The 16,714-nt window shown below is 41.4% G+C and overlaps 2 protein-coding genes across 2 annotated transcripts; one reads left to right on the forward strand and one right to left on the reverse strand.

Moving 5' to 3' along the window:
- The first annotated feature begins 2,956 nt into the window (after positions 1-2,956).
- LOC131692240 (potassium/sodium hyperpolarization-activated cyclic nucleotide-gated channel 1-like) lies at positions 2,957-6,999 on the forward strand. The gene is made up of 9 exons (XM_058979170.1): positions 2,957-3,202; positions 4,727-4,876; positions 4,943-5,076; positions 5,135-5,304; positions 5,361-5,694; positions 5,755-5,948; positions 6,007-6,450; positions 6,513-6,561; positions 6,622-6,999. The coding sequence occupies exons 1-9, from the start codon at positions 2,976-2,978 to the stop codon at positions 6,786-6,788; spliced, it is 1,869 nt and encodes a 622-aa protein (XP_058835153.1). The 5' UTR covers positions 2,957-2,975; the 3' UTR covers positions 6,789-6,999.
- Positions 7,000-12,016: 5,017 nt separating this feature from the next.
- LOC131688378 (uncharacterized protein K02A2.6-like) lies at positions 12,017-16,147 on the reverse strand. Its single transcript, XM_058972584.1, has one exon. It carries the CDS (start codon positions 16,145-16,147, stop codon positions 12,017-12,019), a length of 4,131 nt encoding a protein of 1,376 aa, XP_058828567.1.
- Between the last annotated feature and the right edge of the window lie 567 nt (positions 16,148-16,714).

Genomic DNA, 16,714 nt, shown 5'->3' on the forward strand with positions numbered 1-16,714 from the left:
AGGTGTGCGCCGCGCCGCCGATATCAGGTAAAAATTTTATATGCAGTGTTCAACAATATTTTTACATGCAGTCTTCAACAATAATTTAATTTTTACATGCAGTCTTCAACAATATTATGTAGTTTTAATACCTCAACATTTGTCTGGAACATCGTTTGCACGAAAAGTCACAGCGAAAAAAGCTATATTAAAAAGCTAAATTTAAGGGATTTGCCTTAGAAAAAGCTTTATAAATCGATAATATTAAGTCCTACAAGCTCAAGTTGTTCAACAAATTTCTTCATTATGAGCATTCCTAAAACTTTGTCGAAGACACCAACTTTCTATCTCGTCAGTATAAAAAGTTAATTTTTCTAGTTCAATCATAGTAAGCCATGCCTCAATTTAATTTTTATCAGGTTGCGGGGAATATTCTTACGAACAATTCCTCCAAAGATACCCTATGAATATATTCAATGGTTTGGCCTCTAGTGACGTTTTTGGCATTTCCGACCACTGTGCGTTGCCTGCTGGCTCGTGGTGGATTCGGATTGGTTTGTAGTAATTGTTAAGCCAACCGACTAAACTTAAACCTCTTGTATCTCGTAATCCTCATCCATCCGGGGCAACCGTTAAGTACTGCTTTAGTAAGGATTGTGTTCTTGCTTATTTTGTTTTGTGTTAATCGTCATGTTTTTATCCGTAACTACTTTTCCTTACTTGCTGTCAGACCTTCGCGATATATCTCACCTGCTCAGGTCTGCTTCAAATATCGTCACCTGTTGAGACATGAACTGATCCGGAGGCGTCGACCATAAGGATTTACATCTGTTTACAACCACCTTCGCCGGACTTCTTATCCTTGTTGGTGCTAGTCGTTCCTATTTATCTGCTAGCAGGTGCTGAGAACTTCTCGGCGGCGGTATTTCACCGTATACCGATGCCAATTTTCGCGATCCATTTCGCTGCCACTCCAACGGAATAATCATCGGCGGTAAAAAATTTCTAGACAACGATATCCCGATTTTCTCCAATTTAGTTTTTTTCCTTCTTAACTGCCGTTGCTAGACCGCTGACCGACATCTGCTGTCTACTCACTACTTTTGCTAATATCGAAGCTTGTCAATACGTTAACCGATCCTTCAGAGAAGCCGTCCAACTTGACATACATCGCTTTCCAGCCGCCCTCGCAAAGTTTCGTCCCTGGTTTCTTCATTGACTTGTTTCTAGAGTGACCGAACTCAAATGTGTCAAAACGGTTTGCAGTATATTTTTTTCCTGGACAGGAAGATAATGAATTTTTAAAAGTAATTCAAAACCCTCATAGGGGGTCAACGGTCGAAACGTTTGGACATTTCAAAAAGTAGTGTTCGCGAAAATTTATCTGACTGAACGGTTATCTCAAATTTTCCATTAAGTTTTACAAAAAATACTTATTACACCGAAAAAGAAATATATGCATTTTTTAGCTCAATCGGACATCATTAAGGGGATCTAGCGTTTGAATAATGATTTCAAAACATTTGAGAAAATCCGAAAATGTTGAATGTTAAATGTTGAAAATCGAAAAAAAAATCGTCGGAATATGTCTAAAAATAGCACGAAACATCAGTTTCTAGTATCAAAACAAACGAAAACCACAAAAAAACCTAAATAAAAAAAAATAAAAATGTCTGTCGCCCTGAATCACGGTGGTATCAAAGACTAATTGAGACGGCGGACTCACGAGTTTCCCATGGTTCATGAGGTACCAACTCATGTAGTAATGCTCATGTAGTAATGTAATAAGAAAAAAAAGTAGTTTTTTGGACATTCCAATTGTAAAAAAAATCTTTCTTTAAAGTTGTAAAAACTTTTGACCATCGACTTTTTCTAGCGAACTGAGCTTCAGAGAAATAGAACAAGTTCAAATTATGGCAGAAGTTTAGGATTCCAACTAAATCGTCGTGGAAAGATTTTTAAAAAATTGGAACGGGAGTTCATAGTTTACAAACAAATTTTTGTGAAATTAAAAACAAAACATGAACATATTTGACCGTCGAATTTTCCCAACAAACTGGGCTTGGGCGCAGAATAAACTCAAATAATGGCAAGGATTTAGGGGTACCATTAAATCAATTTGAAGAAATTTTTAAAAAATATGGAGCGAGAAATCACAGTTTAAAACCAAAATCTAGTGAAATTTTAAAAATTGCATTTTTTAAGTTATTTTTTTTTTAATTTAAATAATTATAGACTAGAAGATCAATTAGTTAAATACGCTAAGAGCAGCACAAAGAACTACGAATTTAACTAATTGATTTTCTAGTCTGTAATTAATGATCTAATGTAAAACTTTCCATATCATTTCTCCTTGTCCTGACAAAAAGTTAATCCACTAGGCTATCATTCGAATAATAAATTACAAAGTACAAAGCCCAATGGAAATATAAATCTCTAATGGCGTTTTTCAAGGCTTCTGATTTTTATTATGGTGCTTATGTGTACTTGTAAGAAGTTCAGTTTAAGTTTAAGTACTTCAACTTATGCAGATGAAGAAGGGATTTGCAATGATTTGCAGACAAACACTAAACGACCGTATCCCAAGGGGTGAGTCGCTTAGCACAAATCGAAATGTGCTCACAATTCCAAAAGGGTGGCAGCTTGTGCCGCAATGTGCCTCGATGTGCCACGATGTGCCATGGTGTTCAGGAAAACAAAAGCACTGGTTGCTATGATCATTTAACTACACTTTGTTGACAGTTTTTGAGTTGTCAGAAGTGTGCCTCAGTGTGCCACACATTGTGGTAACGAGTGAAATGATCGTGTATTACTGTGAATCGTAATCTTATATCGTGTTATCAGAAGTGATACAGTGTGAATGGCACATTGTTCTAAGCGACTCACCCCTTGCCGTATCCACTCTTACTATCAGACAATACATTTTTCCAATCATAGTATGCGAGCGCACTGCATCGCTCAGTAGTTGTACCTATAAAACAGCGAAATAATCTGTCATGGAGCCATCCCAGTCAGCGACCAATTCTGGCCGCAAGAAATATTCGTCGGGGAACCAGGACGCTGAAGATCAGTTGAGAACCTCATCTAGCAGTAGCAGCAGCAGCAGTTCGGAGGAAGAACACCAAAAGGTTCCGCCATCGGTGTTTCCCAACCATGATTGCAAAATCGGCCATAATATCGACCTGTTCAAGGCGTTCATGCCAGGGGAAACGTTCCGGAAAAGGTGAGCGCCATGGGAGTTGTTGTTCACAATTCGTGGAACTTATTCGTTTATTCGGGTCACCACATCGGGATATTGCACATCCAAAGTAGCTGTACTCATAGAAAGAAATAAGTCGAGTCAATCAACCATGTATTCGAAGCAGAAATCTTTGCGATTATGTGCGGGGTGCAATCGGCCCTTCCACTGAGTTTATCCGGCATAGTTATAAACTTCTGCTCCGATAGTCAGGCTGCAATCAAGGCCCTTAGCTCAGACAAATCCCGATCCAAGCTAGTGATCGCGTGCCGAACCCAAATCGAAGAACTAAGCATTGTCAACACTAGCTACCTTGTCGGGGTGCTCGGACATTGCGGTATTACTGAAAATGAATGGGCTGACGAATTGGCCAGAGCAGGTTTAGCGATTGGCTTCGTTGGTCCTGAGCCCGCGCTGCCAATTTCGACAAGTTGGATAAGGGAAAAAATACGGTCCTGGGCTTCATCCGAACACCGCAATTATTGGAGAAATCTACAAACGTGTCGCCAAACAAAGGCGTTCCTAGAACAACCATGCCCAGTGGTTTCGAAAAATCTCCTACATTTCTCGAAGCTCCACTGCGTCGTGCTGACCAGCGGCCCTATTCTGCGCGGCGTGTGACTTGAGACGACTAATCTCACCTCACTCTACGTGACTTTTCTCACCCAATTCTGAAGAGTCACTTCGGGTGACGTGAGACGCCCATTTAACCGCAATGGAGAATCTCACTTCACCCGAGTCGACTCTTAGAATCGAGCGAAAAAAGTCACGTAAAGTGAGGTGAGTTTAGTCACCTCACGTCACACGCCGCGCAGAATAAGGCCGCAGGGCTTTAACCGGCCACTGCAAACTCAATTATCACATGGCAACTATTCAGCGCGCTGAGTGTTTATCATGTGATCTTTGTGAACCCGACTACAGAACCTTATATCATCTGATATGCAACTGTCCAGCGGTTGCGCAATTGCGATTTCGAGTCTTCAGCCGTCCTTATATAGACGAAACCATTTTTGGACGACTGAAACTCAGAGACATACTAAAGTTTCTTATCCAATGTGGTAAAGAGCTTTAGGCTTATTCGCAGGCAAGTTGAACTACTAGTGAGTTTAACTTACCTGTTGTTTATTTTTGTTTTGTGCTGTTATTTTTCCCACCCTTCCAATTCTACTTCCCCACACCTCCTTGTCCTTTCCTTCCGCTCAGGAAATGATGATAACACACGGCAAGGCACAAATCCCCGACTATATGCGGGGCACGTGCCATTTAAGCCAATATATTCTGATTCCTGATTCTGATAACTCAATGTCCTGGTAACTGGCGGTAAACAACTTGGACACTGTTTCTTCGGAATGGTCTAAGTACTGTCTGGTCGTGTCCTTGCGTTAGTGGAAACTGTAGTCTCTAGAAACAAAAATACAAACCAACTAAGTTTTCCCATTCAAACTACGAACCCAATTTCATATACAATACGGAATGCCGGTCATAATTACTAATCGTCGTTCCCTGTAGAATAACTCGAAATCTGAAACGCACAGTCTACCTGGACCAGACGAGTGCCCTGAGTCGGGAAGTGTTCCGCAGTGATACGGCCATGAAGCGGGAAATATCCCGCCACATCAGCTTCCATTCTACCACCATTCATCCGTTCAGTTACCTCCGGTAAGCTACTTTAAACTGTACAAAGCCAAAAATTGTAGTTCTTCCACAACTTTTAATCGTTTAAAGATTTTGCTGGGAATGCATAATGATTGCGACGTTTGCCACAGCGTTTATCGTACTACCGTACGACGTAGTTTTTCTGTACCATCCAGATGAGTACGAGAGTCTGTCCTGGTTTCACGTGATCGTCCTGATCATAGGTAGGTGAGCTCTTTTATGTATTTGTAGTAGCAATCATCCGATTCTCTTCTTTTTTAGACTTGATCTGTTTAATCGACATATGTTTCAGCATCCGAACCGGGTACTGCAAACGAAAAAGTCAGGAAGTTATTCTGGATGCCCGTACGATTGCCAATCGATATGTAGTTTTTTGGTTCTGGATAGATCTGATTAGTTCTGTACCGACACCGTTGTTCACCCATTCCATAGTGAGAAATTGCCATGTTACGTTCCGTTCAAATAACACTTAACTATTATTACCTAGATTTCAAAAAATGGTTATCACAACTCGTTCATCGAGTGTTTAACCAAACAGGAATACCACTTTTCCTGTTTCTGGGATTTCTTGAAGGTTCTGTCACTGCTGAAAATGCTCCGGTTGCGGACTTTTCTACGCTACATCAACAACGTGTTCAGGCGCTTGAAGCTCCGCCGGAATATTATGAAGATAACGACCATCGGCACAGTTATTGTAGTTGCTCAACATTGGACGACCTGCGTGATGTTTTTAGTTCCCCGTCTCGTACAAGGCACCGATGAAGAACTTATCGATCCACAGTCATGGACGGTGAAAGAAGAAGTATGGGATGACACCCCAAGTAGGTTAATGATTCCTTCGAACGATTTGACACTTTTACGTCCTTTTGCTTTTATTTTAGTTATTCGTTATCTTCACTCATTTTTCCGAACGATATACTTACTCGTCGGCGTAACCCATTCGGTTGACAATTTCATGACCCAAGAAGACATTTTGTTGGACCTAGTAAGCGTCATTCTTGGATACGTGTTAAAAATCTATATTCTAGCGGAACTATTGATATTTATTAGGATTATGTCCTCCAGCATAAGCATGGTAATCTAATCACACACTCAAGCACATTAAATAGTATTGAATGGGTTCCTTGTTGCAGTACCACGAACATCGTCACGATCTCCAGAACTACATTAACCACGAGCAGCTTCCGAAGCTGCTCGAGACACGAATGCTTCAGTATTACAACTACAGGCTTGCCAACCTGTACAGTCGGGAGTCGATGATCGATCGAGCAACCGGTGAGCAGTTTATCCCTGCCATTCGGGAGAACCGATGCGGTGCGATGATAAACCAGGTTTCACTTTTCCGAGACACTCTTCCGTCGGAGGTAGCGCATAAGCTGATGATGGCACTGCGATACCAGCTCTATCTGAAGGATGATTTGATTGTCAATGCGGACCATGCAACCAGCAACGCCAAGATGGTTTTCGTACTGCGGGGAACGGTCGCCATTTATACGAGTAATTGGCGTGAAGTGCTTCATCTGGAGGACGGTGAACATTTCGGCGAGTATCAGCTGGTGTTGAATGGTTTGGACATGGTAAGTTGCTGCAGTGGATTGTTTTATAAGATTCTACTTAGGTTTCTGATTTTTATTTACAGAAATATTCCAACATTGTCGCGGTAGAATCAAGCGAAGTGTTTGTTTTGGGTAGCTGTTACTGAAAAAGTTGATTCAAATTTATGATTCTAATTCTGATTACCGTTACAGCTGCGACTGACTACAAGGAAGTGCTTTCGCACTATCCTGAAATCCGGGAGAACATTTATTTATTAGCTCAAGAACGATACGAAAAACTGGTGACTCTTGAGACTAATATTGTTATGGATACCATCGCCGAAGCGGAAACGATTAGAAGAACGAAGAAAATTTATTAGTAATAGACAAAAATATGCCTGTTGAGGGAGAGATGTCCTCCATTAATAAAACTAATCATGTTTAAGAATTTTTGGTGGTATTCAACGGGGAAAACATGTAAATGGTGAGTTAAGCGAAAGCAATTATGTGAAAAAACCGCAGGGACAAGATTCGTCTCTGCAACCCTTGGGACTCCGGCCCAATGCTCGCTTTAGAGACATGCTACGATCACTGCCGGCAATGCCATAATCATGTGTTCTTTCTGGGACGTCATAATACCCCAGGAATAGTGCAAGGGTGTGTGCATTGGGCAGGAGTCCCAAGGGTTGCAAGTTTGTTTCTTGCCTCTTTGGGATTTTTTCACATGATTGCTTTAGCTTAACTCACCATTTCGATCTGTTTTCCTCATTGGATACCGCCAAAAAGCCTTAGACGAATTCTCCGACATAGTAGCCCTTTCTCTGCATACTGTGGATTCAGGCCGACTTGAAACTGAAGACAGTTTTCTACTCGGTTCAGTTTACGTTCCAAGCCAAACGGGCTGGTCATCGAATGAAATCAGTTTACTTCCATCGTCAAAGAGGAGGAGCTTCGAACAAAACTGTTCGAGATTTGCGGTTCGGTGCATGTAATTAGTGGGAACCAATCAGGAATGAGCTTCAGTCAGATGATTTAAAGTCGGGTTTTCCCGCACTCATAAAAATCTGAACGTAAATTCTATTTGCTTCTAACCACTTAAAATCCATATGAAGAAGAAATGCTATTGTATCACGCGCAAACACCCAGTCACCAAATTTTTGTGGCAGAGATCGCTCTGCTAGATTTCGGTCAGTCTTGGTTTGGCAGCCCTGTCAGATTTCTGCGCCTATCCTGTCGAGTTAGTTGAGCTAAGGCGAACTCGGTTTCGCTCGCGTTTTCTGGCAAATTTTGACAGGAACCGAGCAAAACCCTGGCATAACTCGGACATAAACTGTGCAAAGATCCTGGCAATTTCTACCTGGTAGAATTTAGCACGAATCGAGCAAAACATCTGACAAAGATGTGGCAGGAAGCGTACAGAGATCTTTGCCGTACATTCCTGGCTGGATTCTGGATAAAAGTGACCAGCATCGGTAGTTGATCGCTTTCAGAAACGGTAGTTGCATTTGAGCGAATTCTTTGCCAGAATTCTTGCACAAATTGCGCAAAATGCTCGCAGAAACTCTGCCAGCATCAATTTCGCTTTGCTCAACTTTTGCTAATTTTCTACTTGCCACGGTGACCGAGCATACCTTATATGTGTCAACAGTATAAACTGTAACTGTAAGTGAAAGAAAATTTAATTGTCTATAACTTTGTCGAAGCAGTTTGTTCAGCTCATCGTCAACTCGAATCGCCAACGGCACCTGACGGGGGATAATCCTGGTCTTTTTGTTTCCACGGGCTGTGTTCCCTGTCGGCTCCAATATTTCGACGGCGAGATATTCCATTACAGCCGCTAACTAGACGGATGCTCCGGCGTAGTAGCTCGTTCTAGGTAAACGGTGAATTCGGCCGACAGAAAACTGTAGACCGGCTCGAAATTAGCGAGAATTTGGTTTTTCCTTCAACTTTTCTCCGTTACCGCATCCAGACATACCGATTACATGTGGGGTGTCGCCAGCACGAATATAACACACAAATGATGCCGCAGTTTACTTTTATCGTCAAAGAGGTGGAACTTTGAGTGAAAACTGTTCAAGATTTGCGGCTTGTGGAATGAAATTAGCGGAATTAGTAAAAGAAAATATGTTCAAATTTAATTATTACTTGATGGTTTGATAGCGCTGATAAGGGCTAATTTGTTTTCCAAATAAAATGTTCTCTGGGTGGGATATTTTCGTTCTAATTGGCCCCCGTTACTAGCACGGAGCTGTAGAAACTAATTATTACAGTGTGTCCACGGAGCCGGATGAATCCTAATAATCACTTTCTCTCTCGATGTTGAAATGTAGACTCTGGCCCTCAAACCTGGTTGACTAGTAGAACCAGCTAAAATCACAATAGGGATCTTTAAGTTGGAAAAATTCTCTCAGTTTTTCATATGTATTGATAGCAGGCAGGAGTAAACTCGTATTGTTTTGAAACCTCGCTTAGTATTTTCTGATTTTCAAATTTTAAAAAAATAAAATGAAATCCATCTAACAAACTGGCAAGTTTCGGTCCTAGAAATAAAAAAAAGAATTGAGAACTCACAATAATAACCTGCATCAGAAAACGCCGCAACCCGCATACCCCCAAAAGATCCCTATTCTTTCTATTCAATATTTGCGGCTCGGTGCATGAAATCAGCGGCAAGCAACCACGAGCTTGTTTCGGTTGGGTGTTTTAAAATCCAGTTTTTCGTTGTGTATGCCATTTTCTAATCTTCAGGAATAAAAATAATTACCTCTACTAGTACCACGTAACGTCACAAACTGATTTATCCACCAGCCGTGTACAGTTCACAAATATTACCTTCTAGGTGTTTTCATAATACCGTGTAGCGTCACGGAGTCCTGCAAGAGCTGGTCTCTGGAAATCTGGATTGCTTCCTGAGCGATTACCTGTCCAGTTGTACCTTCTAGATAGAATTCGGGGGTGATAAGTTACGTATTCATCTACGCGTTGTGCTGGTCGCAACAGGAAAGACCATCGGACGAAATTGTCGAAAAATTTAAACCCCGGGCGGTGAGTTTTAAACATATTGCCAAATTACTTAAAACGGGAAGCTTATGCAGCTCTCTTATACGAACTTTTGGTTGCTTAAGTTATCTTCGGACTACACTATCGACCACTCACTGTCGACTGTCAGAGACAGTTGAGACTAATTATAAAGATATGCTTGCAGCAAAGGCGTTGGAACCGTCGCACGGGCCTGGTACGAGCGTGAGTCCAACCTGAACAACCTGTCTACAGAGTTCAGAGCCGGTGCTATCGGTTGCAAAAACAGAGTTCGAGAAGAATATTGAGTAGCACAACGGAACGGAATGGAACAGCACATTTCACCTGACTTGAACATGGAGTATTTTGCGATAACGTAGTATTGGTGCAGCGTTTCATTCGATTGAAGAAGCGTGTCGAAATGTGTGAGCTAATGTGAGTGTTCAAATTGTAAAAATGAAATGCCATAAAAGAGCCGTTAATAATTAGGGTAGTGGCACATAGAATGATCATTGTTTGAATAAAGAGGGATCGGAAGGAAATGTCAAGCAAAATGAGTGGGCAAGGAAGCCGCAAAATGGTAAGTCGTAAATTAGTCAGGCTATAATCCTTGTTGGGGAAAGACAATGCTGAATTGAATGCCAGGCACCGCATTTCACATAGTTCGATGAAACTTTTGATTCTGAATTGGGTGAAATGGGACGAGTTCCGGATTCACCGCAAAAAAAAACAAAATTAATAGCCAGTATACTTAGAAAAGAAATGAAGAGATGATTAACGTAATGAGATGAAATGGGACGAGTTCCGGATCCATCAGAAACAAAGATTGTGTAGAATTGTACCGTTGAATTTAGTTTAGGTCTCAAATAAATGGAACAAATTCTGGACTAATTTGCAAGAAGTTGAAAAGTGATAGAAGCGGCATGAAATTTAAGGTGAAATGAAACGAGTTTCGGATACACTATGCATATTCCAGGAACCGAAAGTATGCCATATCCTATAAACAAATGGAGCACCTTGAGAAGAAATGGGTTTTGTTATAACATGAACTAATGTAGTATTGTAATTAAGTTGATTCATTTTTGAAAATCAAGTGAAATGGGACGAGTTCCTGATTCACTTGCAGAAACTACAAACAGTATAGTATTGCGAAGGAATAAAAATAAGGTAAAATGGGGTGAGATATTGATTTATATTGAATCATGCAAAATGAGTGAAATGCTCTAAAATGGTCTGAGTTAAAATGCGAATTTACAGTTTAATGTATACAGTTATAATTTCCATGTGCTATCTACAAAATACAAAAAATTACATAAATAAGATAGGATTCTAGTTTGCTTTCGAAGATCACGGAAAATGCACAGGTGAACGTATTAATCTATATGACATTTGCGAAGCTAATTAAAAAAAAATCTTAGGTCATGGAGGCATTTAGACCAGTGAAGCAGTTCGATACGAAAGTGGACCAATCTCAGTTGGCTGCAGAGTGGCGAAAATAAAAGAGAAATCTGGAGTATTACCTGACGGCCTCTGGAATTACGGGACAACGAGAAATGTGGAATCAGTTGCTTCATCTGGGGGGGCCAGATTTACAAGATATTTTCGATAACTTACCAGGAGTACATGATGTACCGCATGTTACTCCCGACCCTCCGTTTTATGATATTGCCGTTGAAAAATTGGATTCACATTTCCAACCTTGCCACAGACGGACATATGAGAGGCATGTCTTCCGACAGATTTCGCAGTTGCAAGGTGAACGTTTTGGCGACTTTGTGATGAAACTCCGGGTGCAAGCCAGTCGGTGTGACTGATTGACCGGATAGTTCTGTGATGGAAACCATGATAATCGACCAAATAGCGGAGAAGTGTTTGTCATCCACACATCGAAAGAAAATATTAGAAAAGGATCGTTCTTCGGAAGAGGTGGTAATGATCGGAAAAACGATTGAAGATGTTGAATTACAGTGCAAAGAGTTAGTAAACAAGGGTGAGACTATTGGTAAACCTCCGGAAGGCGTTAATAAGGTAAATATCCAACAGCTACTTCAAGAACAACGAAGCACTTATACACCATCTGGGAATCGTGTTTTTTATCCACAAAGAAGTTTCCGACGTTTGACTCAATGCAAAATTTTGATTCTGACAACGACCGATCGTACAGAACTAATATAGCATCCAAGCAATGGTCCTCAAACAGCGATACTAGGATTTGTTTCGGCTGCGGACGTCGTGGACACCTGAAGGGGGCTCAAGAATGCATTGCTAAGAATGCACAATGTCACAGATGCAGAAACGTGGGCCATTTCGCTAAGTGGTGCACAAAGAGACCAAATGAAGAACCAATTGAAAATTCGGCGTCGTCAAAACGTATTGTTGTAACCAGATCGCAAAAAGGAGCCGCGCAGCAGCAAGAAAAACGCGTGTATTCTCTTCGACTCATAACAATGTAATAACGGTTTATTTAGCGGTTTCAAAATATATATAAGACCAATGACATTAGTAGTATGGGTAGACCGACACACTGCATTAATACACTCTAAATCATATCAACTCTTCCCCCCTTGAGAAAATGTCCATTAATGTTTTATAAATCTAATCTATTTGGAGGTTTTCTGATTCTAGTGGATCGCCGAGATATGTCAGTGCTACTGAAACTTGCTTCGTTTGCCTGTTCGGATTTGTTTTCCCTTGAAAGTTCTACAAAGTGATCAGTTGATGTTTGGAAGTGTGTTGGCATTTTCGTTTGGTCGTCTGTTGATCTCGTTTGTTGGTAACTGCCCTGGTTATTGTAGCCCTGTTCAGGCGGTAACTGAATTGGGGGAGGTAACAGCATATTTCTGGCTCGGCTACTGCAATAAACTTCATTAGCATCGATCAAAGCCTCCTTATCAGATGCTTCCTTCACTGGACCGGGTTGAAGTTGATCTATGTGTCGTTTCCAAATGCGACCATCATCCAATTTAACTATGTAATGAAGTTTGCCCACGCGTTCCATCACTGTTCCGAATTGCCACTTCGATGAACTCAAAAAGTCACGAGCCGAAACTCGATCGTCAACACCAAAATCTCTCACTGCAATATTCCTCTCGCGATTAGAACTTGTGTTTGTATCACTCGGAATAATTAAATCTAACCGCGACTTCAATTGCCTCCCGAATACTAGCATAGATGGAGATTCGCCGGTTGTGGGATGAATGGTACGTCGATACGCCATCAGAATTTTGTACAGTTCCAGCTGGACATCCTTGCGTTCACACTTCAAAGCCTTCAGCTTGTCTTTGAAGGTTTGGACGAATCTCTCAGCCTGCCCGTTTGTAGCTGGGTGGTATGGTGCTCCCATTTTGTGTACAACGTTGTTTTTCTTTAAAAATACCTGGAATTGCTCCGATGTGAACTGTACGCCTCTATCACTCACAATTACTGTTGGGACGCCATAGGTTGCGAAGTATTCTTGCAAACGATCAATAGTGGTTCCAGTTGTCAAATCTGGAATGATCTTAACTTCGGGCCATTTTGTGTATGCATCTACAATTACTAGAAAATTTAGTCCGAGAAAAGGTCCTGCGAAATCAATGTGAAGCCTTTGAAAAGGTTGCGAAGGACGTTCCCAGCAGTGAATAGGAACTTTAGTAGGGTTTTTACGTGTAGTCGCACAGTTACTACAGTTTCTTGACATCTCTTCTATATCTCGATCTATACACTCCCACCAGCAGTACGATCGCGCCAACGACTTCATCCGAGATACGCCAAAATGGCCAATGTGTAGTTCCTCCAACACTCGTCTACGCAATTTGGGAGGTATGTAAACGCGAATACCCTTTAGAATACAATTCTTCTGAACAGAAAACTCGCTTTGATCAATCCCAAATCTATCACGGCCGTCAACTATTCTTCCTACCTTCATCCCCTGCAACAAGTTTCGAACGTTCGGATCGTGTTTCGTGCAGTCCGCTAGCTCTTCGACAGTAACCGGCAACGCTTCAATTTGATTCAGCTCGATGACATCTACTTCTTCGATACAGTTATTGTTAGTCGGGTTCTCGATGGGCAATCGAGACATACCATCCGCATTGGCATTTTCCTTGGAGCATCGATACCTTATCTCATAATCGAACGATCCGAGGAACACTGCGTAGTGCTGCATTCTCAATGCCGAGAGCATGGGGAGTCCCTTATTTGGCGATAAAATCTGAGAAACCGGTTTATTATCTGTAAGTAGGGTAAACTTACGACCATAGAGATATTGGTAAAATTTCTTCACTCCGAAAATTATGGAGTAAGCTTCCTTGTCGACCTGCGTGTAGTTCTGCTGTGACTTATTTAATGTTTGTGAAGCATACTGGATCGGCCTTTCCATTCCATCGCGGTAAACATGACTCAAGACTGCGCCGACACCATATGGAGATGCATCAGTAGCCAAGACAAGCGGAAGTTTTGGGTCGTAATGAGCGAGTACTCGATCTGACTGTATTTCCCTTTTCACCCAACGGAAAGCCTTTTCACACTCGATATTCCACTCGAAAACGACGTTGTCCTTCAACAGGTTGATAATTGGGTAAATGTTAGAGCTCAAGTTCTTTAAAAACCGACCGTAATAGTTTATGAGACCCACAAACGCACGAACTTGTTCTCGATTGCGCGGTCGTGGCATTTCCTGAATCGCATCGATTTTTTTCTTCATCTTCCGAATTCCTTCTTTATCGATAACGTATCCACAGTACTCAATTTGATCGACGAAAAACTCACACTTTGCAACATTAACGCGCATACCATACTCATTAAGTCTTCGTAACACCATTCCAAGTCGTTGCAAATGGGATTGGTCGTCCGGTCCCGTAATTTTGATGTCATCCAGAAATACTGACACGCCAGGAATATCTCGCAAAATTTGCGATATTTCGCGCTGAAATATTGCTGGGGCAGACGATACACCGTACATCAGTCGAGTTGGTTGATATAAGCCTAGATGAGTATTTAACGTTAAAATCTCCCGGTCTTTTTCACACACTTCCATTTGTAGATACGCTTGAGCCAAATCAATTTTTGAAAACTTCTGCCCACCAGCCATGTTTGCAAACAATTCGTCGATCGTAGGAAGAGGATGTTCATCAACTACAAGACATGTGTTCACTGTCACTTTGTAGTCCCCGCACAAGCGCACACGATCGTGAGACTTCATAACGGGAACAACTGGTGTGGCCCATGAACTATGTTTCACTTTAACAAGTATACCACTACTGACCATTTTTTCAATTTCGCGCTCAACGGTGTCGCGTATGGAGAACGGCAACGTACGAGCTTTCCAAAATATGGGTTTGCTATTTGCTTTTAACGTTAATGAGGCACGAATGTTCCGTATCGTACCAACGGAGTTATCGAAAACCGCGGGAAATTGTTTCAGCAAACGAGAAACCGCATCGGACACTTGAGTGCGAACTGCGATGCTACTTACAGTATTTGCATTACGAATAATTTGGTCCCAGTCAACCTGCAGCTCACGCATCCACTCGCGGCCTAACAATGCATGTCGTTTCGTGTCAACAACAAAAAGCCGTAGCATATTTGAATGTCCCTTGTAATGAACCTCTGCCTTCATGTAACCGTGCACCTTAATTTTATTTCCACAATAACTGATAAGTTCGACGTTTGTTTTTGTTAATGGTAAGTCATTGAAATATGTCATTTTGTCTGCCAAGCTTATTAGCGATACAGGCGATCCACAGTCTACCTCAAATTTTATAACTTTCTTGTTTACAGTCAAATGCAACATAATTTTCGAGAGGGTTTTAGATTTGTCATCCAATTTACATATATCCAAAACACAAACATCCTCTAAATCCATCTCATCAGATTCACTCACATCAGAAATTTCTTCTGGTTCCGCTTCATCACTTTCTTCTTCTAGCATGTTGGTATGCAACTTCTTTTTTGTTTTTACAAATCTATCAATTTTCTCTTCCCCCACATCTTTGTTTTGCTTGGTGAATGTGAGGCACACCCGTTTGAGATGGCCTGTTTTCTTACAGAAACTGCAAACTGCTTCCTTGTATTTACATACACTCGCAAGATGGGTCTCACTACCACAACGGTAACAGTATGTGGTGCTATATTTTCGCCGGTTACTTTTTCTCTCCGTAAAATTAACTTCGTGTAACTTCTTCTCCAGGGCTTCCGCACCCTCTCCCGATGCCTCCATTGAGATGGCTATATCTTTTGCCTTTTCGTACGTCAAGTTTTTTTCCTCAATAAGCCGAGACCGAATCCGTTTCGATCGTAATCCAAATACCAGCTGGTTGCGGAGCTCCTTCGTGAGGTACTCACCGAATTTACAAAATTTCGCCTCACGCTGCAGTTCCGTAATAAATTGTGCCATCGTTTCACCATCGTTCTGCTTCCGAGCTCGAAATTTCCAAATTTCCACCATTTCCAGTGGCTCGGGGTCAAAAAACGCGTTCAATATTGTCACTAACTCTTGATATGTACTATTTTCCGGTTCGGTAGGAGTAATGTGGTCACACAGCAAATCGTATGTTGTAGATCCCATATAAAACAATAAGTAATCCTTCCACCTTTCCTCTGCAACATTGAACATTCGGAAAGCACCTTCCAGACGTTTTATCCATCTAGCAAATTTAGTTTTTTCCCTGTCGAACGGATCGATTGCAAAATTCGGCGCGACAGTTGCAGCAGCAGGAACATTTCGTTCTTGACTCATTTTGTAATTTTCCTGAAGGAATCCAAACTTCCACTATTACATTCCAGCGTCACTATAAGCGGTACAGTGTCTTTAGTAGGTCCTTCCGGCTCGTCGCCAAATCTGTTGTAACCAGATCGCAAAAAGGAGCCGCGCAGCAGCAAGAAAAACGCGTGTATTCTCTTCGACTCATAACAATGTAATAACGGTTTATTTAGCGGTTTCAAAATATATATAAGACAAATGACATTAGTAGTATGGGTAGACCGACACACTGCATTAATACACTCTAAATCATATCACGTATCAAAACCGTTTACGATTTGAACGAACGAAAAACTCCATACGAGGATCGGTCGGTTCACGAATCCAATAAAGACATTTGTTTTGTGATGGGAGAAAATCGATTTCGGTTCAAAGTAGGAGGGACTGATATATTAATGACAATAGATTCGGGCGCGGCAGCAAATCTGATAGATCTCCAAACCTGGTCTAAACTACAACAAACTGGAGCAAAAGTCAAGTTCAACCATCAAGTTGATCGTTCGTTTAAGGCGTATGGTTCGGACCGCCCAGTGGACATAATTG

Source organism: Topomyia yanbarensis, chromosome 3 (assembly GCF_030247195.1).
Source record: "Topomyia yanbarensis strain Yona2022 chromosome 3, ASM3024719v1, whole genome shotgun sequence".
In the NCBI taxonomy this organism is placed as follows: domain Eukaryota; kingdom Metazoa; phylum Arthropoda; class Insecta; order Diptera; family Culicidae; genus Topomyia; species Topomyia yanbarensis.

What these genes read in the sequence shown, in the direction of transcription:
- LOC131692240 (XM_058979170.1), top strand. Translation starts at nt 2,976, where the DNA reads ATGGAGCCATCCCAGTCAGCGACCAATTCTGGCCGCAAGAAATATTCG. An exon ending in CGTTGTTCACCCATTCCATA is followed by an intron (nt 5,305 to 5,360) that starts GTGAGAAATTGC and finishes ATTATTACCTAG; the next exon opens with ATTTCAAAAAATGGTTATCA. An exon ending in AAGCGAAGTGTTTGTTTTGG is followed by an intron (nt 6,562 to 6,621) that starts GTAGCTGTTACT and finishes TTACCGTTACAG; the next exon opens with CTGCGACTGACTACAAGGAA.
- LOC131688378 (XM_058972584.1), bottom strand. Translation starts at nt 16,147, where the DNA reads ATGAGTCAAGAACGAAATGTTCCTGCTGCTGCAACTGTCGCGCCGAAT.